This window comes from Pituophis catenifer, unplaced genomic scaffold, assembly GCF_029215685.1.
Source record: "Pituophis catenifer annectens isolate HBS135680 unplaced genomic scaffold, rPitCat1.0.hap2 SCAF_14, whole genome shotgun sequence".
Classification (NCBI taxonomy): Eukaryota; Metazoa; Chordata; class Lepidosauria; order Squamata; family Colubridae; genus Pituophis; species Pituophis catenifer.
This window is the reverse complement of record NW_027256894.1, coordinates 20343043-20366187: the sequence shown is the minus strand read 5'-3', so window position 1 is coordinate 20366187 and position 23145 is coordinate 20343043. Positions and strand designations below refer to the sequence as shown.

The window sequence follows — 23145 nt, the reverse complement described above, 5'->3', positions numbered from 1 at the left end:
GCGGGAACGACTCTACCACCGGCTTCGCTTTGTTAGACAGCTAACGAGTGGCAGACAGCGAGGCCACGGTGAAGTGGAGCAAAGGAGAAAAAAAATGAATGTCTTTGTCGAAAGAAAATTTGCCGGTTTCCGCCGGCTGTTCCCAGAGGAAGTTTTAGGGGGAAATTAATTGAATTAGGGGGGCAGACGTGGCAAGCTTCGTTGGCCAAGGCTTGCTCCTTTTTTTTTTTTTTAATCAGATGGGGGGTGGGGGAGAGAGGCGATAATAATTTCAGTCGATTCTGGGCCCCATCTGGGTGATCGGCTTGGCGGGATTGACAATGAGGTCTGCCTTTTGCAGGAAGTCCTTTTGGGGGTGGTCTGGATTTAATTGACACTTGCCAGCCGAAAAAGCCTGATCGTTGATGCCAAGGAAGGTTGGCTGAGGTCAAGCTTTGCTCCCCAGCTGAATGAAATATGTAGAAGGGCAGGTACAGGACAACGGACGCCCTGAATTCTGTACCAGTCAGCCAGCTCCACTGGAAAATCTCAGATAGCTTCTTTCCAGCAATGGATGGAAACTTATCAAGGAGACAAGCAGCCTGGAATTCAGGAGGAATTTCCTGACAGTGAGAACAATTAACCGGTGGAACAACTTGCCTCCAGAAGTTGCAGGTGCTGCATCACTGGAGGTTCTTCAAGAAGAGATTGGAGAACCATTTGTCTGGAATGATATAGGGCTGTGATGACGAACCTATGGCACATGAGCCATATTGGTGGGCACATGACCTCAGCTCTGGCGCGCATGCGCGTGCCGGCCAGCTGATTTTCGGGCCCACCGGAAGTAGGGAAACAGGCTGTTTCTGGCCTCCGGAGGGCCTTTGTGGGGGTGGGAAGGGCTGCTTTTCGCTCTCCCCAGGCTCCAGAGCCTTTCTAGGAGCCTGGGGAGGGCGAAAATGGCCTTCCCCACCCCGTAGAGGTGGAAGTTGGCAAATGGGCTGTTTCCAGCCTCCGGAGGGTCTCCAGGGGAGTGAGAAGGCTATTTTCGCCCTCCCCAGGCTCCACGAAAGCCTCCGGTCCCACTGGAAGTCGGCAAACAGGTAATTCTATCATTGCTCTATAATTTCTGCAGCAATCACGTGCATGCGTGGGGGGGGCACATAGAATTATGGGTGTGGCAATGTGTGTGACCCCCCCCCCCCCAATGCTTTTGGCACGCAATGAAGAAAGTTTAGCCATCACTGATATAGGGTCTCCTGCCATAAGCAGGGGGTTGGACTAGAAGACCTCCAAGGTTCCTTCCAACCCTATTATTCTATCTTCTATCCGATGGAACCTTGATGAAAAAATGATGGCAGAAGACTCAAAACTTTATCAGCGCACTTTCTAGACAACTCACCGAGTCATCATTTCATAGGTGTTTCTGAATATCCCAAAGAGAAGGAGGTCGTATTGCAGTGTAGCTCAACCTTGGCAACTTGAAGATGAGAGTGGACTTCAACGGTTGGACTAGGAGACCTTCAAAGTCCTATTTTGCCATTCCGTTGCTCTTCTGATATTAAGGAGCGGAGTGGCCCATATAGTTAGGACGCTGGGTTGACCATTTGCAAACCTGTGTTTGAAGTCCCAGTCCTGCTGTGTGACGGGATACGCTCCCGTCATTCACCCCAGTTCCTGCCAGTCTAGCAGTTTAAAACGCGAGTAGATAAATAGCTACCACATCGGTGGACTCATTGATGGGGACACGAATGGAATCCCCAAGTGGGCATCCCTCGGGCAACGGTGATGTCTCTGGCACATCCTTTCACCATGAAAGTGCTTTGGTGGTTTCGACACGGAAGTACAGTATATTATTCTGTTATTCTGTTGGCTCCTCTCCTCCAAGTCTGGAGAGATGCAGGATTTCAGAAGATGAATCCAAGAATAGGCATAGCAGTCCTACCTTCTCCCCCATTAAGACTCAAATTAAGCCGTCACGGCCTGGAGTCACGGCATCAGAATTGGCGGCAGCCACTTTGCTGCCGGACACACGGAGTGGCCAATTTAACCAGTTAGCCCTAAGATTGTAAGAAATGAAGAAATCATATTGGTGAACACGGAGAGGTTGCCTTATGCCTTGATGGAATTCTCCTTCATTAACCACCCAGTTCTGTTTGCTCAAGACCATCTGCCATTTGTTATGCTCCTTAGACGCCTCTCGTCTAAGATGGCAGCTTCAGAATGGATTTACACAGCAGTGTTCAGGGAGGACAGGACATAACTTGAGAAGCATTGAGTCACTGTTGTGTGGCTGCCTTGGTAGTTAGTTAGTTGGTTGGCTAGTTGAAGAGCCGTGGTGGTGCAGTGGTCAGGATTGTAGCTCTTCCTTGGTTAAAAACACGCAGGGGTGGCCTGCTGGGTGAAAAATGGGCCTCCTGGAAGTTCGGGAAGGCCAGCCTGTTTCTGGCCTCCAGAGGGCCTCCGGAGCCTGGGGAGGCTGTTTTCGCCCTCCCGGACGCTCAAGGATAGCCACCATGGTACATGAGGCCAACTAGGCCACGCCCACCCAGCAACCCAGCAGAGAACCCCTTGCTAAAATTTTTGAAGCCCACCCCTGGAAACATGTCCAAGGTTTTATGGCATCTTCACGGCTGGCCATCGTAATGTCTTCTTGTTTTGTTCTGCCTAGAGGCCAGACATCTTTCTGACTTCCTCAACCACCAATGGCCTTCCCGTCCTGGATCCAGAGTTGGTAGGAGAACTCGGGACTATCAAGGAACCCTGGACAAGACCAACTTCCAAAAGTGAACAGAAGACCGCCGTTACTTCAGCTAGAGACAACGTGAGTGATTTCTTTTCCTGCTTTGTTATGGTCCTCGCTTCCTAGCAACGTCATAGAGCGAAGCTCTCTTTGACTGTGAAAACAGTAGAAATCGTGACACCCTTGGAATACTTGTTGGTTTCCAAGAATAAGCAGCAAGGTGGCTTGCAAAGAGGTAGGCTCTTAAAGCAGACAATTTATGGGCTAACCCAACTGTCAGCGTTCCAGCGCTGACATATAAAAAGGAGAGGAGAAGCGTGAACTTTTGCCTACTTAATTCCTTTGAAGATTCTGTTTCCTCGGAGATGGGAGGAGGGGGGGGACATTCCTGTGATCTGACGGAGATGGGATGAGTAGAGTGGCTTGGAAGATAGCCAATGAGACACAGAGAATTGGGGATCGGAAAGGGAGGGCTTGGGGGGCAAAGGTCAGTGCTGACCGCGAAAGAGCCAGAAACCTGACACCAACCACTGAATCCTAAAATAGTAGCGAGGTTGGCATCAGTGGTGGGTTGCCCCCAGTTCGGATCGGTTCTATAGAACCGGTAGTAAAGCCGGAGGGAGGCTCCGCCCACCAACCCCAACGCCATCAGAATGCTTCTGTGCATGCGCAGAAGAGTACGCGCGCACGCAGCCCCGTTGCAAACCGGTAGTAATGGTAAGTAGAACCCATCCCTGGTTGGCATGCAGTGACTGCAAAACAGAAGAATACAGCATCTCTACCAGATGTTTCAACACCATCTGTTTCTTGTAGCCCAAATGTCACATCTCTGTCCATGTTGGAGACAGTAATATCTTTGTGTCATTGAGTAGACGCCGCGGCTCATCCCTTCCACCATCCTTCCAGGTCTGTTGGAGTCTCCTGGTCCTTCTCTTCTGCTCTTCACCTTCTTTCTTCACTTATTCAGGAAGAAACTAGAGGGAATAGATGATGCCTTGAAGGGTTGTATGAATTGGTGAACCCAAGAGAACAGGAAAAATCAATGGGCATTAACAATCCCACTGACCAAGTGCAGATGAGGCCTATGTGTAGATGAAAGGTCTTTCCCAACCCCTGTCTCCCCCCTGAATTATGTCAGCGTTAAGGGATGGGTCACCCCAAAACTAATCTCAACTATGGATTTGATTGAGGTCATCCACTCAATTTAAGCCAATGAAAAAAGGTTATCTATTGTGCACGTTCAGAAGTTCCCACCCACTGATAAATCCATCTAAATGTCTCCAGTCAGTTTTGATGCCCTGAACTGATTTGGGGATTCGATTCCAAATTGGGAATGAGACCCCGCTAATCCAGGGGTATCAAACTCAAAGCCCGCGGGCCAGATCCAGACCGCGGGGTGCTTAAACCTGGCCCGCGAGACCGGCTTGGAAATATGAAAGGACCTGCCTGTGGTGCCTCTGCCAGCCAAAACAGGCCATGGGGAGGCCACATGTGGCCCCCGCGTGGCCCATTTTCGGCCTCCCCGGCCTCCAGGCGGCCAAAAACGGGCCGCGCTGAGGCCCCACCGGCCCGTGGAGGAGAACTATAATGCTGATCCGGCCCTTGAAGAAGTCCAGTTTGACACTCCTGCTCTAATTCGATCTTCGAATCGAATTTTCCAACAGTTTGGGAAATTCCTCCCTGACCTCATTCTGAGAAGTAACTTGGCTGCTAAGTTTCAAGGCTTTCAGCGAGATGAGGAGTATTTGATTGTGAACTCATTTAGTTCATTCCTGGCTATTACAGTTACATTATCTCTAGACCTCAGGCCCACTTCCAGCTCATAACTGTCAGCTCCGTGACCGTAAGACTGACATGAGCAAAACCTGGACATGGATAAGATCATTTCATTGGGTTTCCAGACTCACCACTGACTAAGTGAAGGCGTTTGGGTGTTCCATCAATCTTAATGTAAAAAAAACCATAGAACACAAAAGGAACAAGGCCTTAGAGCTCACCTATTCCATATCTAGGTGGACTATCTAGGAAGAAGAGTTGGAAGGACCTAGAGCAGTGTTTCTCAACCTTGGAAGCTTGAAGATGGGTGGACTTCAACTCCCAGAATCCCACAGCCAGCACAGCTGGCTGGGGGATTCTGGGAGTTGAAGTCCACCCATCTTCAAGCTACCAAGGTTGAGAAACATTGACCTAGAGAGAGAGCAAGGAGAAGGTGGCTGTTAGATAAATCCTAAAGAGATTTCTAGGGACGCGGTGGCTCAGTGGCTAAGATGCTGAGCTTGTCGATCGAAAGGTCGGCAGTTCAGCGGTTCGAATCCCTAGTGCCGCGTAACAGGGTGAGCTCCGGTTATTTGTCCCAGCTTCTGCCAACCTAGCAGTTCGAAAGCACGTAAAAAAAATAATGCAAGTAGAAAAATAGGGACCAGGAGTGGGATTTTGGAGGTTCTCCGAACTGCACAGAATCTTAGCTAGAGGCTCTCCCGAACCCCTGCGAAGCTCCAGCAGCCCCACCCCTGAAGTGAACTACTACTGGGTGCAACCGACCAGTATAATATCCAGGGTGGCTTCCCCTAAATGGCCTACATCCTCAATGCAGGTTTGGGAAATTTATTTGGCCTTTTTACACTCCTTTGGGTAAACCAAATCATCCAACTGGACCACTCAGATTGAAATCTGGGAGAACTGGAGAAAGAGGCAGGCGGAAGAATGATTTTCTTTCCCAGAATAGAGCAGATTTGTGTGAATTCAGTAAAATTAAATAATTCTCTAAAAGAGTCACTTTGGAGAGATGGCTGGTGTGGAAATTTGATCAATTAAAAACGGTGTGTACAGGCATATAGGAAAGAAGCAAAAAGGCACAGGAAATTTTCAAAACACACAAAGCCTATTCTTCTTTCAATGACACCGCTCATTGTTGCAATGCTTTTAGAGGCATAATTTGTATTTCCAATTGTTCAATGTGGCCTTGAGAGCCATTTTGGCGCAAGAGGCATCAGGCTAGAAAGCTCGCTGTGAGTTCTGGTCTCACACAAAGCCAGCTGGGTGACCTTGGGCCAGTCGCTCTCTCTCAGCCCTAGGAAGGCTGCAAGGGCAAAGCACTTCCCAAAAGCACTGGCTGAGAAAACTGCAGGAGCTTGTTCGGGCAATTGTCAGGAATCAAGAGTGGCAGGAAAGGAAAGGAAAGGAAAGGAAAGGAAAGGAAAGGAAAGGAAAGGAAAGGAAAGGAAAGGAAAGGAAAGGAAAGGAAAGGAAAGGAAAGGAAAGGAAAGGAGGAAAGATGGAGGGAGAGGGAAGGGTGGGAGGGAGGGAGGAAAGGAGAGGAGAGGAGAGGAGAGGAGAGGAGAGGAGAGGAGAGGAAAGGAAAGGAAAGGAAAGGAAAGGAAAGGAAAGGAAAGGAAAGGAAAGGAAAGGAAAGGAAAGGAAAGGAAAGGAAAGGAAAGGAAAGGAAAGGAAAGGAAAGGAAAGGAGGAAAGATGGAGGGAGAGGGAAGGAAGGGAGGGAGAAAAAGAAAGAAAAGGAGGAAAGATGGAGGGAGAGGGAAGGAAGGGAGGAAAGGAAAGGAGAAGAGAGGGGAGGGGAGGGGAGGGAAAGGAAGGAAGGAAGGAAGGAAAGAAAGGAAAGGAAAGGAAAGGAAAGGAAAGGAAAGGAAAGGAAAGGAAAGGAAAGGAAAGGAAAGGAGGAAAGATGGAGGGAGAGGGAAGGAAGGAAGGAAGGAAAGGAAGGGAGAGAGAAAAGGAAAGGAAAGGAAATGGCATGGGAGGGGAGAGGAGGGAAGATGGAGGGAGAGGGGAGGGAGGGAGGAAGGAAGGAAAGAAAGGGAGGAAGGGAGGAAAGGAAAGGAAGAAAGATGGAGAGACAGGGAAGGAAGGAAGGAAAGGAAGGAAAGGAAGGGAGAAAGGAAAGCAAAGGAAAGGAAAGCAAAGGAAAGCAAAGGAAAGCAAAGGAGGAAAGATGGAGGGAGAGGGAAGGAAGGAAGGAAAGGAGAAGGAGAAGGAGAAGGAGAAGGAGAAGGAGAAGGAGAAGGAGAAGGAGAAGGAGAAGAAGACCCACTAAATTCACATTACACCTCATCTTGATTGCCTGTGCCTAAAAGCACAAACCCTGGCAGGCAGGAACATGGATCTGCTTCAGGTGCAGGAATCATCATTGCAGCATGTTGAATTCTCAAGGAGCGTGGCCCCATCCGGCAGGCCTTCTGTGCTCCTGGCACATCGTGGGCAGCAGGATCCTCTTCCAACTGGGTTGAAGTTGTGAATTACAGGGGGATGCCTTGAGAAATCTGGGCAGCGTTTCAAATTATTTTTTTCCAAAGAATTCTTATGCCGATGGGCTTGGGTTTTTTTTTTTTTTTTTTGCAGTCTTCCTATCACCATCTAGTGGACAATACTTATCTTAACAGCTGTCCTTCTCAACTCTTAGGGCAGAGATCTCCAATCTTGCCAAATTTAAGACTTGTGGATTTCAACTCCCAGAATTCCCCAGCCAGAATTCTGGGAGTTGAAGTCCACAAGTCTTAAAGTAGATGGTAGTCAGAATTTTTATTACCGGTCCTCCGAACTATTCAAAATTTCCACTACTGGTTCTCCAGAACTGATCAGAACCTGCTGAAACCCACCTCTGATCTGGACGGGGATGGGTTGGAAGGATCAAGTGATAAGTCTTTTACTTCTTGTAGGGTAGCTTTTCTTTTGACTTCTGCTGACTTCGGAGACCCGTCCATATCCCATCCTTCCGTTGATTACTCCTAGCCTAGTTCAAAGAAAGAAAGAAAGTTTTAAATAAATTAAAAAAAGAAAAAGAAAGAAAGAAAGGAAAGGAAAAGAGGGAAGTCCTTTGCATTTTGTAGCATTCTCCATCTCAGTATTGACACAGAGAACTCTCATTGAATTCACCCTCCTAAAAACCGGTGGCCAATTTCTTGCACAACTCTGAGTGGAGAGATTTTCTAAAATTAGCCGATCGTACCTCTTGTGGCAGCGCACCCTTATTTCACTCACAAGGAGGAAGGTGCAAGCCCCTTAATTAAATAAATAAATACTCAACCGAGAATAGTTCGAGAGACAACTCTCGTTTTTTTTTTTGCTTGGCAGATTGTAATTTTTCTTCCCCTCAACACCGGCTCGCTATTCAGATACAAAATGCAGGGTTTGGCATATAGAATTTTACCTCTCGGATGGATTCTTTGTTTTTTGTTTTTTGTTTTCCTACAAAAGGAGAGAGAGAAACAAATAAATAAAGAACCTGGATTGCTTCCTACACACACATTCACACACACACACACACATACAATGAAGAGATTGTGTGCCGTAGCAATTTTGAAAGCGTCCCGCCCATTCAGCTTTGCTTCGGAAAAACCTTGTTGGGTTTGTCACAAAACACTTGATTGCTGGATGATGTACAGCTAATTCCACAAGCCAAACAGAGCTTTTGAAGTGCTAATTAACAGCCCCAGTGAAAGACGCTCATTAGTTCTTGTTATAGCGAACTCATTAGCAAAACCTCAATTGTTGGCGCTAATTAGAACCTTAAGCCAAGCAGAATAGGGTGGCCAAACTGAAACAGGCAGGCAGGGTTGAAGAGTGACAGACAGGCAGATAGATAGAAAGACGGTTCAGCGTTTCAATTCCTTTCTTTCTTCATTCGCCGAATCCATATGGACCGCCATGTTGAACGGTTCAAATCTTGAGCAACTACAGGGCATCCTTGACTTATGACAATTCGTATACTGACCCCTTCCTTCCTTCCTTCCTTCCTTCCTTCCTTCCTTCCTTCCTTCCTTCCTTCCTTCCTTCCTTCCTTCCCTCCCTCCCCAACATTGGAGTTTTTAAAGAAAAGATTGGAAAACTATTTGTCTGAAATGCTATAAAGCAGCGTTGGCGAACCTTTTCGGCACTGAGTGCCGAAACGGGAGTGCATGTGGAAGAGCACCCGGTGTGCATGAGTACACCGGGAAAATGATCTTCTGGTTTCCAGCGCACGCGTGCGCTCCAGGCACCTGGTCTTCCGGTTTCCGGCACTCCCACGCACGTGAAAACCAGCTGGCTGGAATGCTGGAACACGGAAGAGCAACAGGCAATGGCTCATGTGCCCGGAGAGATAGCTCTGCGTGCCACTTCTGGCACGCGTGCCATAGGTTCGCCATCACGGCTATAGGGTTTCCTGCTTGAGCAGGGGGTTGGACTAGAACACCTCCAAGGTCCCTTCCAGCTCGGTTATTCTGCTGTTTTAATAATGCCAGGGAACCCTTTACCCAGAGACAAAGAAGAACGCGACGTCAACTGAAAAAGCCAGCTGGAGTTGCGTGTTTGTCTATGCATTGCATGCGTGTGTGTTTGTGTGTGTCCTTTCAGCTCTTCTTTGCATCTGAGATTGAAAAGACGGTCTGCTGTTTTGTGATTCCGGAGAAGATGGGACATTTTCATTATTATTATTATTATTATTGGTTAATCTTTAGTGAGATTCACAGCCTTTGAGGCTGGTTAATAGCTCAGCAGCTCGAGTCCTAACCAAGGACCTAGGAACTGTTAAGGTATCGTCGGAGGATGTAAGCTGTTCCGAGTAAGGTGGTATTATTATTATTATTATTATTATTATTATTATTATTATTATTATTAATATTATTATTATTATTATTATTATTATTAATATTAATATTTTATTAGTTTTAAAAGTAAAACAATGGAGATTGCTCAACGTCTCTGGTTTCTAACATTTACATCAAAATCAAGTTAATAAGTGATCTATTCCTTGCTCTATATACAAATTTACATATCTCCTGCTTCATTATATATCAAGTATACAGTATTTTACTTCCTAACCAACTATGCATGTATTTAATAAACCAATATTACATCCACAAGTTCAATATACCTTGATATATTAATACACATTGATATATACATTTCCAGACATTCCTTATCCCTTGTGTCAAGTTAATAAGTTATCTATTCCTTGCTCTATATACAAATTTACATATCTCCTGCTTCATTATATATCAAGTATACAGTATTTTACTTCCTAACCAACTATGCATGTATTTAATAAGCCAATATTACATTCACAAGTCCAATATACCTTGATATATTAATACACATTGATATATACATTTCCAGACATTCCTTATCCCTTGGGTTTGGCATTCTTCCTCTTACCAATTATGAAATTTATTCCAGACTTCATAGTATGTTGATTCACTTTGAATTCTAAAGTAAGTCTGTCCAGGAGATGGGACATTTTCTGAGCTTCTCTTGGGTGCCTTTGAACATGTATGCTCAATTAAAGAGGGCGGGTGGGAAGTCCCTGGGTCACTTGAAGACTTGCCCTGCTTGGAAAACGCAAACGCTGTGAAATCCTGAATACGCGGAGTAGCGTGATTTCAATTTTCTAGCTTGCTCCTTATCTCTGAAAAACAGGCTGACACCGAACTGGTTAAATGCTTGTCTGTTCAGAGAGTTACGTGTGTAATCTGTCAGCTTTTATTGTCTTGCTCGATATCCTATCGGCGTTTGGCAGCTGGGACTATACCTTGATGGCGATGACCATCTCCTTGGCCTGCTTAAAATCACCCTTTTGAATGGGGAAGCCAGTCACGGAGAGGAGCTGGCGCATCTCTATTAAACCAGCTTCCGAGGAGATGAAATGCTTTTCGTTACAATCCAATTAACTCTCAAATTGAATAGCAATGGGAAAATATATGGCGACATTCCCAAGCATGTATGTATAAATATATATATATATATCCTACCTCTTTGTTCATCTCATTTGTAAATAGCTGGTGAGTTCACTTCTAGTTTAATCAGATAAAGAACGATTAATTGCAGTTGACATTTACCTGGGTGGATGGAGAGAAGCAGATGAGATGGGTAATTCACAAAGAAAGTATGTCCAGACAAGGAAAGGGGAATTGATTTAATGTATAGAAATGTACCCTTCCAGGAACCCAGCAGCTGCTCAATCTCAAATCCTCAAGGTTGAGTTTCTCCCACCGATGACCAAGTTTGGAATCCAACCCATGAAATGTGTGTTTTCAGTTTGGACGCTTGAGTCATTCTTTGGAATTAAGGAGATTTCACAAAATTCCTATGTGGGTAAAAGTCCCACAAATGCCATTCAACCTCATCCTGTGAGTAAGTTGGACTGCAGCAGATGTCGTAGTGTGTTGTGAGGCAGCTGCTTGCAGTCGTCTAGTAACCACCTCCTCCAACACTTGGCCAACATTCCTGGATTACTGGTCATCCTCTGACTTTATGAAGTAGTTTTGAGCTTGTCCCCATTTAAATACTTCTCCCAAATATTTTGCACTTTTACAAATGTTAGTTAGATTCCTTCATGTTACGAGATCTCCCTGTTGGGGCACAAATTGTGCAGTTTTAGCTGTTCAGACTCTGCATGTTGGAAAGGAAAGGAAAGCTAACTACGTTCTTAATAAGAATCTCAATTTTTAATCCTTAAATTCTTCTCCAGATCTTCTAACTTATACGATAAAAAATATATCGCTTAAATTTTATAGAAGATGGAAAATAGAATAGTTATATAGTGTTCCAATATCTCAAGGGTTGCCACAAAGAAGAGAGGGGTTGATCAATCTATTCTCCAAAGCACCTGAGGGCAGGACAAGAAGCAATGGATGGAAACAAATCAAGAAGAGAAGCAACCTGGAACGAAGGAGAAATTTCCTGACAGTGAGAACAATTAACCAGTGGAACTGCTTGCCTCCAGAAGTTGTGGGTGCTTCATCCCTGGAGGTTTTCAGGAAGAGTTTGGACTGTTCTCATTACATGCTACATGTATTGACAGCAGCGAGAATTGTATCTGCACAATATTGGAAAAATGAGAACACCCCACCAGATGAAAATATAATCTGGAAAATATTGGACTGTGCAGAGATGGATAGACTGACATTGAAAATAAAAGATAAAGGAGATAGAGAGTATTAAAACATGGAATAGGTTTTAGATATATTTTTAGATATATTTTATCTTAGATATAAGAGGTAGAATTAGAGGAAGAAAGATTATTGTTACGTGTATGCAAATGATGAATGTTATTTATGACTATAAGCATGCTAGTATAATGGACATGATCATCAGTAAACTAATATAATTATAATTATTGCTATAATTAAGGTAAAGGTTCCTCTCGCACATACGTGCTAGTCATTCCCGACTCTAGGGGGCGGTGCTCATCTCCGTTTCAAAGCCGAAGAGCCAGCGCTGTCCGAAGACGTCTCCGTGGTCATGTGGCCGGCATGACTCAATGCCAAAGGTGCACGGAACGCTGTTACCTCCCCACCAAAGGTGGTCCCTATTTTTCTACTTGCATTTTTTACGTGCTTTCGAACTGCTAGGTTGGCAGAAGCTGGGACAAGTCACGGGAGCTCACCCCGTTAGGCGGCACTAGGGATTCGAACCGCTGAACTGCTGACCTTTCGATCAACAAGCTCAGTGTCTTAGCCACTGAGCCACCATGTCCCTATATATATATGTTCTTATGCATGATGTTAATTCCTAAATATTCCCATTTCTGAAACATTCCCATTGCGATGCACATCCCAGGGCCATCCCTTGCTCTAAGTTAAAAGATTTGTCCTGGCCTAATGACTCAAGGAAGGCTACTGGGTCAATTCTAATCATCAACTCTCATTCCCAAGCAATTATGGTCCTGTCTCCAAGGAGAAGCTTGATATGGTGCTTGTAATTAAAAGCCACGAAAGGATAAGATTTACACAGGCAAGGCCGACCACTGGAGGCCACTGGCTTGAAAGATTGATTAATGTAACCAGGATGTGCTTCAGCATTGCTTATTGTGCTCCTCCGGCTTCAAGACCCAAATCACCACCTGCCATTCTTAGGTTTGTAAGCATTTGAGAAGTCACTAATCATGGTCACGTTGGGAGGGGCCATTCCCTCTGGTAGGAAACCCATCATTCTTCTCCGCTGCCCTAGACGGCAAGGATAGTAAGGCTTAGATCCTGTTGTGACCCAGGCCCAAGTAAGAAAATCAGTCAGTGAAAAAACAAACTTTATTCGAACAGCTGAGAATTACTTCATTCCCAGCGTCGTTCAACTAAATTAAAGCAAATTCCTCCCAACACAAATTCCTCAGTCCTATCGCAAACCTTGGTCCAGTTAGGCAAACTGCCAAAGGCCTTTCTTGGCAAACATTCAGAAGTCCCAGATACAAAAATAAATACAAGACGTAGACGAAGAAGACGAAGCTACCAGCGTTGTTTTCCGGCAAAGCCCAAACGCCATTGCTGGTCTGTTTTAAGCCTTATGGGAGGGGCCAATCATCTCTTGGCCTTACTCCCGAGTTGTCCTCTTTGCTTTAGCTGCTCTTGTCTTCTGGCAGCTCTTCTCATGCGTGCACTAGGAACAGGCTCCTCCTGTTCCTCTGCCTCTCTACTGTCAGCCTCTGGAGGCTCCGGAGTCCGCACATCACTCCCCGATGTCCCTGGCCCCATCTCTGCCTCTGACACAGAGCCCTCATCCGGGCCTTCCCCAGCCTCCAGGACTGGCCCATGTCCTTCCTCAGCCTCATCGCTGTCCGACTCTGCTGCCAGCTCCACAGGCTGCTGGTGAACCACAACAGATTGATGATGGCGAACCTATGGCATGCGTGCCAGAGACGGCACGCAGAGCCGTCTCTGTGGGCACACACACCATTGCCAGCTCCTCTTCTGGCTTCCAGTGCATGCATGCGCACCAGCCAGCTAATCTTCGTGCATGCCAGAGCCCCGGAAACCTGAAGATCAACTGAATCAATGCGAATGCTAGAATCCAGAAGGCCAGATGGCTGGCACACACATGCGCACAGCTGGGGTGGGTTCTACCTACCTTTATTTTATTTATTTTTTAATTTGATTTATATGCCGCCCTTCTCCGAAGACTCAGGGCGGCTTACAATGCGTTAAGCAATAGCCTTCATCCTTTTGTATATTTATACAAAGTCAGCTTATTGCCCCCACAAACTGGGTCCTCAATTCACCTACCTTAGAAAGGATGGAAGGCTGAGTCAACCTTGAGCCTGGTGAGATTCGAACCCTGCAGTAATTGCAGGCAGCTGGTCTTAAGCAGCTTAATAACAGGGTGCCTTAAACCCTTGTACTACCAAGGCTCTTTACTACCGGTTCGCAACGGGGCCGCGCGCACATGCGCAGAAGCTTCCTGATGATGTCGGGGCCTCCGTTTTTCAACTCCCAAATGTTCTTTTTCAGCCACCGGGAGATAAATAAAAGTTCCAGGGGTTGAAAACTCATCTTCAGCTGACAGCGAAAGAGCACCCAAAGCCATTTGCAAAACAAACAAACCAGCCAACCAACATACCAGCAACAAACCAAGATAGGATGGGAGGGAGCTGAGCTGGAAAAAGATCAGTTTTTCTTCCAATCCCATATGAAAGGTTTTGCGCGAAAGGCAAAGGAAAACGGGGCTTTCGAAAGCCACCGGATCGCACCCAGAGTGAAGATAAACCACAGGCTGGCGTGAAAATGAAACGCTTTTTAATCCTGGGCAATAACCATCAAGGAGTCACTTTGGTTTGATTTTTGGCGGCTTTGCTGATCTCATCAAATTGAGTTCGGTTTTATCGCCTGGTTCCTTCAGACACGGGGTGGGTCAGTTCTTTTCTTTTGTGGCTAATATAGATGTGTGGGTTCCCCACCAATTAAAAACAGCCTGAGCTTCGTCTTTCCTAGACAAAGATACCTAGAGAATCTTGGATTCTCTCTTAGTAGGATGTTAGTTATAAAACTTACTTACTTACTTACTTACTTACTTACTTACTTACTTACTTACTTACTTACTTTCCTTCCTTCCTTCCTTCCTTCCTTCCTTCCTTTCTTCCTTCCTTCCTTCCTTCCTTCCTTCCTCTCCTAGACAAAGATACCCAGAGAACCCTGGATTCTCTCTTAGTAGGATGTTAGTTATAAAACTTTCTTTCTTTCTTTCTTTCTTTCTTTCTTTCTTTCTTTCTTTCTTTCTTTCTTTCTTTCTTCCTTCCTTCCTTCCTTCCTTCCTTCCTTCCTTCTTTCCTTCCTTCCTTCTTTCTCTCGGACATTGAAATGACCCAAGCTTTGGAAAGAACATTGTCCTTGGAAGAGAATGACAAGGAAATCTGTTTTCTATTTTTAAAGGATTCCTACATTGAACCTGATCGTGTCTCTTCCTACTTTGACCTGACAGACGTGAGTATAACCCATAACATTTAGCTTTCTGTCTTAAATAAGTTTTTTAAAAAACCTGGGATCCATCCCACAGTTTTCCTCCAAGATTGTATCTCTTGACTTGTCTTCTCCGGTGCTTTTCGATCAGGTCATATATTCCCTCAAGGGAATTGCTGCAGCCACTGGCTTGCTACAATTTCTTCTTTGTGACTTCCATCCACGGGGCAACAGGACATTTGAAAAGATGATAGATAGATAGATAGATAGATAGATAGATAGATAGATAGATAGATAGATGATAGATAGATGATAGATAGATAGATGATAGATAGATAGATAGATAGATAGATAGATAGATAGATGATAGATAGATAGATAGATAGATAGATAGATAGATGATAGATAGATAGATAGATAGATAGATAGATAGATAGATAGATAGATAGATTACTATCTGCTTACAACCCAGTTGCTAAGAGAAGCCCAGGCTCTGATAGCAACCGCCATTACTGGAATGCACAGAGAGGAGGAGGAGAAGGCAGATCTTTAAAAGCAGATCCAAGCTTCCAGATCATTCTGTTAGATCTTTTCTCCTTCCCTCCCTCACTGTCTACCAGGTAGCTCATGATCCCCGTCCTTAAGTTTTAAGCACTGAGAGACCTTTCCTTGATATATAAGTCATCCTACTACCTCGAATGAGTCCATGTCAAAGTGCACTCGGGCATTTCTGTTTGTGGAAATGCAGACACACCTGCTTGCTTTGTTCTTCTGGAGCTCGTGCGGTTCCTTGGGTGTTGTCAATTGGAAGTGACAGGCACCTGGCAACCAGGAGAGAAGCCGTATAATCCACTCCTGCAAAGGCAGGTGAAAGTGTTCAGAAGGTTTCGGTAGACTTTCATCTGGGGAAAAATTAGCTGGAGGCAGATCTGGGTTGCTTAGATTCTGCAAATGGCACTGTACTACCGACCGTTCTCCTCAACGGTGAGTAACCAAGGATTCCTCAGCTCTCAACTGGCACAGAGATATTCCCCCCCCCCCCTATGCAGTAGAAGACAGACCTGTTCACACAAAGAATTCTATTGAATGATATGGAATCACACAATTGAAGGGCCAGGGGTTTTTTCCTTCCTTCCTTCCTTCCTTCCTTCCTTCCTTCCTTCCTTCCTTCCTTCCTTCCTTCCTCCCTTCCTCCCATTTCCTTCCTCCCTTTATTTTCTTCCTCCCTTCCTCTCTCCATCTTGCTTCATTCATTCTTCTCTTTCCTTCCTTCCTTCCTTCCTTCCTTATTTATTTATTTTAGAAAATTTATATTGCCGCAACTCGTACATGGTGACTCAAGATGGCCTACATGGATATAAAACACCTTCCTTCCTCTCTTCCTTCCTCCTTCCTTCCTTCCTTCCTTCCTCTCTCCCTCCCTCTCATTTCCTTCCTTCCTTATTTTCTTCCTCCCTTCCTCTCTCCATCTTGCTTCATTCATTCTTCTCTCTCTCCCTCTCTCCTTCCTTCCTTCCTCCCTTCCTCTCTCCATTTTGCTTCATTCATTCTTCTCTCTCCTTCCTTCCTTCCTTCCTTCCTTATTTATTTATTTTAGAAAATTTATATTGCCGCAACTCGTACATGGTGACTCAAGGCAGCCTACACGGATATAAAACACCTTCCTTCCTCTCTTCCTTCCTCCTTCCTTCCTTCCTTCCTTCCTTCCTTCCTTCCTTCCTTCCTTCCTTCCTCTCTCCCTCCCTCTCATTTCCTCCCTCCCTTTATTTTCTTCCTCCCTTCCTCTCTCCATCTTGCTTCATTCATTCTTCTCTCTCCTTCCTTCCTTATTTATTTATTTTAGAAAATTTATATTGCCGCAACTCGTACATGGTGACTCAAGATGGCCTACACGGATATAAAACACCTTCCTTCCTCTCTTCCTTCCTCCTTCCTTCCTTCCTTCCTTCTTCTCTCCTTCCCTCTCATTTCCTCCCTCCCTTTATTTTCTTCCTCCCTTCCTCTCCCCATCTTGCTTCATTCATTCTTCTCTCTCTCCCTCTCTCCTTCCTTCCTTCCTCCCTTCCTCTTTCCATCTTGCTTCATTCATTCTTCTCTCTCTCCCTCTCTCCTTCCTTCCTTCCTCCCTTCCTCTTTCCATCTTGCTTCATTCATTCTTCTCTCTCCTTCCTCCCTCCTTCCCTCCCTCCCTCCCTCCTTCCCTCCCTTTCTTCTTTTGAAAGTAAACAGCCTCTCTTAATTCTACATTTGCTTCTTGTTTCACAGATGCATAACAATCGGTTTCCATTACCTGATGCTGTAGCCAAGATCCTGCCTGGGAAAGACAGCAGGTATGTAGGTCCCGTTTTAACCTGTGGGCTTTGCAGAACAGTAGTAGATAGACTGGATTCATAGATGGCAATAGTTGTAGTCCAGAAGCCTGGTCTGCATTTACATTGCACAAAACTATTCCAGGTGCAGCATATACCAGGCATACATGGCAAAAATTGCTTGCCAAAAACATACGCTAGGGAATGCAACATTAATTAATTAATTGATTGATTGATTGATTGATTAAAGTGTGCATATTAGCAGGAATGGTATAGAAATACGGATCTTTATGCCACATTTTTTTCCTCCTTCTGTTTTGCAAGCTGCTAAAGAAACAGATCAAAATAAACATATGATCGGGGGGGAGGGACTAAACTAAAGCAGAATGGGGAAAATATGCCCATCTTTTCTATCTGATATATATATTTTTTTGCTAATTTTTGCAGGCCAGTCATTGAAGAGATCCAAGATATGGTAAGGCAATTAGAAATAATAATTCATTCAATAATGTGTTGTTTAAAAATGCTGCAACATTTTCCTCGTCCTTCCATCCTTTCAGTTTTTTTTATTATTATTATTTGCTTTGGAGATGTTGATCAGCATAACAAATGGGCTTCCGTTGATTTTACAATCCATCAGAAATGTCTGCCCCTTTTTTCACGGCTGCCACGAGCCACCTACAAAACGCTTTTCAGAAAGGAGGAGGAGAAAAGCGAAATGCTTGACAAATCCTTTTCCGTCTGACTTGAAGGAGCTGCCGAGCTGATTAATAGCACGGTACTAATCCTGCTGGGTGTCCTGCCCTCGGAATTTGTAAAACTATCACAGAATCACTTGAAAGGTTACGCTATATATATATATATATATATATTTAAAAAGAACATTGGAATAAGATGTGAAATATTGCCCTCTGCAGCAAGAAAGCAACTTAGCAGAAGGGATCCAGCAGGTTCCTAAAAAGCATAGAATAAGAGAGTTGGAAGGGGCCTTGGAGGTCTTCTGGTCCAATCCACTGCTCAGGTAGGAGACCCTATACCAGTGTTGGCGAACCTTTTGGGCACCGAGTGCCCAAACGGGAGTGCGTGCGTGGGCAGGAGCGCCCAAAACTGGAAGAGCAGCTTCCCGGCGTGCACACACGGGAGAGCCAGAAACTGGAAGAGCAGTTCCCCAGTGTGCATGCGTGCACTAGGAAACTGGTCTTCCGGTTTCTGGTGTACGCATGCACGCTGCTCACCTGGTCTTCCGGTTTCTGGTGCATATGCTCGCACAAAGACCAGCTGGCTGGCGTGCACGCGCCCGCCGGAAACCAGAAGCTCAGCTTCCCGGCGCGCACATGGGCTCTAGGGAGCTGCTCTTCTGGTTTCCAGTGCTCCTGCACATGCAAAGACCAGCTGGCTGGTGCAGCCGGAACCCAGAAGAGCAACGGGCAACAGCTGGCGTGCCCGGAGAGATGGCTCTGTGTGCCGCTTTCGGCACGCGTGCCGTAGGTTCGCCACCACGGCCCTATACCATTTCAAAGCAATGGTTGTCCAGTCCCTAAAAGACTGTTGGAAACACAAAAAAGAAAAAGATCTGAAAGCAAATTTGACTCCCTTCAGTAGAAATGCTGTGAAGGAAAGTGAGGAAGGAAGGAAGGAAGGAAGGAAGGAAGGAAGGAAGGAAGGAAGGAAGGAAGGAAGGAAGGAAGGAAGGAAGAAGAAAGGAGGGAAGGAGGGAGGGAGGGAGGGAGGGAGGAAGGAAAAGCCAAAAGAGAAGAGAAAAATTCGACCGAACCACTGTTAGCTGGAGTATATACGATCAGCTATTTTTATTGTCAGGACTGTCCACAAAGTGAGGTCAAATCAAATCAAAACCACAACTGTGAAATCAGAGCTGTTGAATAAGAATAGAATAGAATAGAATAGAATAGAATAGAATAGAATAGAATAGAATAGAATAGAATAGAATAGAATAGAATAGAATAGAATAGAATAGGGGAGGGGAGGGGAGGGGAGAGGAGGGGAGAGGAGAGGAGAGGAGAGAAGAGTTGACTTTATTTGGCCAAGTGTGATTAGACTTACAGGGAATTTGTCTCCAGTGCAGAAGTTCTCAGTGTACATGCAAAGCAATAGAGTGATAATAATCATAATAACGATACCAATAAGAGTGAGAGAAGATGAGAAGGATAATAATAATAATAATAATACCACAGCCCCCAAACATGGATAAATATACCCTACTTAAGACATAAGACACTACTGGGAGTTCTTTACTCCGACTGAAAAGAAGGGCATGAAACAACAGAGGTCTTCAAAGAATTGTTCCCATCAGGAGTATTTTGATAGCAATTTGTACAGAAAACCCACATTATTCATTCAACTCCAATTTTCTCCTCCGGGGCCAAAAAGGAATTTTGTGTCTCTGGATAGCTTCTATATTTCAGCCATTCCCAAATCCACTTGTTGAGGCCCTCCTCGAGCTGCTTAACCTTCCCCAATGGCCGTGTCCTTGTCTCTTTCTCATCTTCCCAGCTGATGGTCACTGTTCAGCAGAACCACGTGGTCCTGGACCACCAAACAATGAAAAAGAAAGGAGGGGAAAAGGGACAATCCATGACATATATCCCTCTGTTGGCCATAGGTCAGGAGGAAGGCCGTGCCCACGTCAACAACCTCTTCTACATGCGTCATTTTCTCTCTGGAAGAAACCCAGGAAGTTGGCTGGGATGTTTTAAGCCTTGGGTCAACTTGACCGGGGTGACACTGAACCCAACCATCTCCAGCGGCTGACCCTGTGTCCCAAAGAACAGGAAAGGAAGCATCATCATACCCATAAATCCCAAGAAATCGTTGTCTCCTTGGTCTCTAAACAAATAAACCAGCCTTATCTGCTGGATGTGCCCGTTGAAGGCTCGGGCAAGGTTGAGATTGCAGAAGGTCGCCAGCCGGATCGAGGGCGAGGTCTCCACTATCTCACAGCTGTTCTTCTACAAGGCTGCAAACATCAGCCAAAAATCAAGAACTCTGAAGGATGTTTGGTTAGCGTTATGTGCCGTTCAAGGCAGTTTTTAGAGGCCTCTGGAGCCACCCAAAACCTTGGCTATGCTCTTTTCATGCGCTGCCTCCTCCTTCCCATAAAACCCTGCCAGAAGAAACTCCATTGCAGAAATCATTTTTTTTGGGGGGGGGAGCAACAGTGAATATCCAGTGAAAAAAATGAATTCTGCATCCAGAAGCAGAATTTGCACGTTCATACTCGCAGAACAGTATGGATTTAAATACAAGTTTAAGGATTCAATTAATTACATATTGCTAGCAATAGTTATTACACTGCAGTTTTCGCCCCCCTTTTGTTTATGCTGTTAATTTGTCCCCTTATTTTCTTCCTTTCTTCCTCCCTCTTTCCATCTTCCTTCCTTTGCTCTCCTTCCTTCCTTTTTTTCCTTCCTCCCTCCCTTCCTCCTCCATCTTCCTTCCTTCCTTCCTCCCTCCCTCCTGCCTTCCTTCCTTCTCTCTACTTCCTTCCTTCTTTCCTTCCACCCTCCCCATCTTCCTTTTCTTTCCTTCCTTCTCTCTCCTTCCGTCCCTCCTTCCCTCCTCCCTCCCTCTATCTTCCTTCTTCCTTTCCTTTCTTTTTTCTTTTTTCTTTTTTTCTTCCTTCCTCCTTTCCTTTCCTTCTTTCCTTCCTTTCTTCCTTCTCTCTCCTTCCTCCCTTCCTCCCGCCTCCATCTTTTCTTCCTTCCTTCCTTCCTTCGCTTCCTCTCCTTTCCTTCCTTTTTTCCTTCTTTCCTTCCTCCTTTCCCTTCCTTCCTTCTTCCTTTCCTTTCCTTCTTTTCTTCCTTCCTTCCTTCCTTCTCTTCCTCCCTCCCTCCCTCCTGCCTTCCTTCCTCCTCTCTATTTCCTTCCTTCTTTCCTTCCACCCTCCCATCTTCCTTTTCTTTCTTTCCTTCTTTCTCTCTCCTTCCTTCCTCCCACCCACCCTCTATCTCCCTTTCCTTTTCCTTCCTTCCTCTCCTTTCCTTTCCTTCTTTCCTTCCTTTCTTCCTTCTCTCTCCTTCCTTCCTTCCTCCCTCCCTCCCTCCTCCCTCCCTCCTTCCTTCTTTCCTTCCTCCCTTCCTCCCTCCCTTCCTCCCTCCCTTCCTCTGTCACTCCCTGCCTTCCTTCCTCCCTTCCTTCCCTCCTTCTTTTCATAGGAAATAGATAATTACCGTGTAGCCCTGAAAAAGATGGCGGATGACATCCTGTCCTTGCGCCAACATATTTCCACGCTGGAGAGGGAAAACAGTGCCTTAAGACGCAACCTTGCCTTGCATGAAGACATAGGACGGGCTCTTCTCCAGGACATTGATCTGGATGTCATGACCAAGGCAGAAATAGTCGACAGAATATGTAAGAGAATTTCTGCCTTCCATTCAGTTGGGGGAAGGGCCTACTTCAAGGAAAGGAAGGAGAGCACCTTAGAAGTCTTCATTTTCATTGAAAACGTGCATCACATCCGTCCATCCAGGCCAAGGATTTCTCCCTGCCAAAGTTAACTTTGGATACATCAATGGCAAGATTGCCAGATGTCATCCTATGGCTTCCATCATTGGGTTGGGAGAAGAATTCTGACTACAGGAAGCCCTCAACGTATGGCCACGATTGAGCCCAACATTTCTGTCGTTAAGCGAGACATTTATTAAGTGAGCTTTGCCCCCCTTTTACGACCTTCCTTGCCACAGTTGTTAAGTGAATCACTACAGCTGATAAGTTAGTAAACCCGGATGTTCAGTGAATCTGACTTCCCCCATTGGATTTTGCTTGTGAGAAGGTCGCAAAAAGGGATCATGTCATCCCCGAGGACCCAGCAACGGTCATAAATACAATAAATACAGTGGCCAAGCATCTGAATTTGGATCACCTGATGATCATGGAGATGCTGCAAAGGTCGTAACGGTGAAACACGGTCATAAGTCACCTTTTTCAGTGCCGTTGTAAATTTGAACAGACGCTAAACAAACTGTTGTAAGTCAAGGATTACCTGTACCTTCATTCATTAGAGTTTTGCCCTTTTTTTCTCTCTCAGTGGTACTTAAGAAAAAATTAACTTCCGGGGCTCGGGAGATGGCTCGGATGAAGGATCGGATACAAAGACTGCAAAACGAATTGATTCGGGTGAGCTTTCTCGCAATTCTCTTTTGCTACATCTTACATTGGCCTTCTTGACAGCTGGACAGGACCGCTTTGTTGTTGTGGTTAGTTGTGAAGTTGTGTCCAACCCATCGCGACCCCATGGACAACGTTCCTCCAGGCCTTCCTGTCCTCTACCATCCCCCGGAGTCCATCTAAGCTCACACCGACTGCTTCAGTGACTCCATCCAGCCACCTCGTTCTCTGCCGTCCCCTTCTTCTTCTTTTGCCCTCAATCATTCCCAAAAGGACCACTAAGTCTCCATTTATTTATAATTTTTGTCCCAAATCCATGCCGCTGAATTAATTCTGACCCCTCAAACTGATGAATTTCGCTCTTCTCGTTTTATTTTCCTTCCCCCCCAGAAAAATGACCGAGAAAAAGACTTGGTGATGTTACAAAGAGCCCACCAACAACAGCAGATGGTGCTTAGAAAATACCAAGCTAAGATCGCCAAGATGCAAAATCTTGAAGATGCGGTCAGGCAGCAAGAAAAGGTTAGGGCTACTATCTGAGACCTTCAGCAGGGTTCCTTAAGGAAGAGGGAATGGGACTTTTTCCTGGACAGTTATACTCATCCATTTCCACAAAAAGGTAATCGAGAGGATGGAGAGGATGCTGGAAGGGAAGATGAAGGAACGGATCAAAGGAGCCTCATTTGGGGAGTTATCCAAAACGGCTGGTAAGTAAACCACAAGCAGGGGTGGGGCTGCTGGGGGTTCACAGGGGTTCGGGAGAACCTCTAGCTAAGATTCTGTCCAGTTCAGAGAACCCCCAAATTCCACTCCTGGCTTGCCCCTCCCCTCCCCAC

The 23145-nt window shown here is 45.5% G+C and overlaps 1 protein-coding gene across 1 annotated transcript in view; it reads left to right on the top strand.

Annotated features, from left to right (window-relative positions):
* CCDC33 (coiled-coil domain containing 33) overlaps window positions 1-23145 on the top strand; it is a 97764-nt gene that overhangs the window by 71700 nt on the left and 2919 nt on the right. Inside the window, 8 exon segments of the mRNA XM_070953739.1 lie at window positions 2648-2800; window positions 14850-14900; window positions 17142-17206; window positions 17633-17660; window positions 21358-21553; window positions 22230-22318; window positions 22700-22831; window positions 22929-23016. Coding sequence (XP_070809840.1) covers window positions 2648-2800; window positions 14850-14900; window positions 17142-17206; window positions 17633-17660; window positions 21358-21553; window positions 22230-22318; window positions 22700-22831; window positions 22929-23016 — 802 coding nt within the window.